The 879-nt window shown below is 32.5% G+C and overlaps 1 protein-coding gene across 1 annotated transcript in view; it reads right to left on the reverse strand.

Moving 5' to 3' along the window:
* LOC106872636 (thrombospondin type-1 domain-containing protein 4) overlaps positions 1-421 on the reverse strand; it is a 56624-nt gene extending 56203 nt beyond the window's left edge. The window contains exon 1 of the mRNA XM_014919696.1: positions 371-421. Within this exon, the coding sequence (XP_014775182.1) occupies positions 371-421 (51 nt within the window). The remainder of the gene's footprint in view (positions 1-370) is intronic.
* Positions 422-879: the final 458 nt, after the last annotated feature.

Here is an 879-nt window from a genome sequence, read left to right on the forward strand (position 1 = left end):
TGTGTGTGTGTGTGTATGTGTGTATGTATGTATGTGTTCGTTGTTATTATGCAAAAGTGTTGTAAGTCCAAAACATTGCTTTTTCAGAAAACGAAAAATTAGTTTCACCATTCCTTTGCAAAACTGTTGTACTACACTATGGCAATTTTTGATATCTTGGCATCTGAAGCAACTGGAGACACAATAGTTTGATCAAAAGAACTTGCTATTGCAAGCAAAAATGAATATTGAAAAGAAAAAAAAAACGTATTTGGCCAAATTTGGACATACGATAGTTTAACATAATAGCAACGATTTGTGTATGAATCTATCTATTAATATATTTATTAGTTAAATTGGTGGATTGCATATTGAGTGTTTAGTGCTTTACGTAAGACCAGAGTGCTATATCTGGGCAGAAATAGTTAAGCATTGCATTCATGTAGGACATCAGTCTGACGTTTTAGTAGAAATATATTTATGTCTAATCTCTGAACAGGGTTGATTAAATTAACTTGATTTCGGCAGTTAACTGGCACTTATTTTACCCCCATCCCCCCAGAAGGACAGCAACATCTACTCGAGCGAGAATTGAACTTAGGACGTGATGACACATGGCGTTTTACTGATTCTGTCATTTGGTGGCCATTATTAGGAGAACTCTATAAAACTCCATGATATATATTTTGTGAGGATTTGATAAAAAGCAAAAGAAAAAACAATATAGTTCCGACCAGTCTAAAGAAAATAATTAACCATCAGTGTTTTCCAAACTGAAAAATAAATATTCTTTGGTAATTCTTTTTTTTTATGAAAGAGAATGGTATTTCGAAAGGATCATAAACTCTTAGGACTATGAAGATAGCGATAAGATAGGGATATATATTAGAGTTTAAGAAA

The sequence above is a fragment of the Octopus bimaculoides genome, chromosome 12 (genome assembly GCF_001194135.2).
Source record: "Octopus bimaculoides isolate UCB-OBI-ISO-001 chromosome 12, ASM119413v2, whole genome shotgun sequence".
In the NCBI taxonomy this organism is placed as follows: domain Eukaryota; kingdom Metazoa; phylum Mollusca; class Cephalopoda; order Octopoda; family Octopodidae; genus Octopus; species Octopus bimaculoides.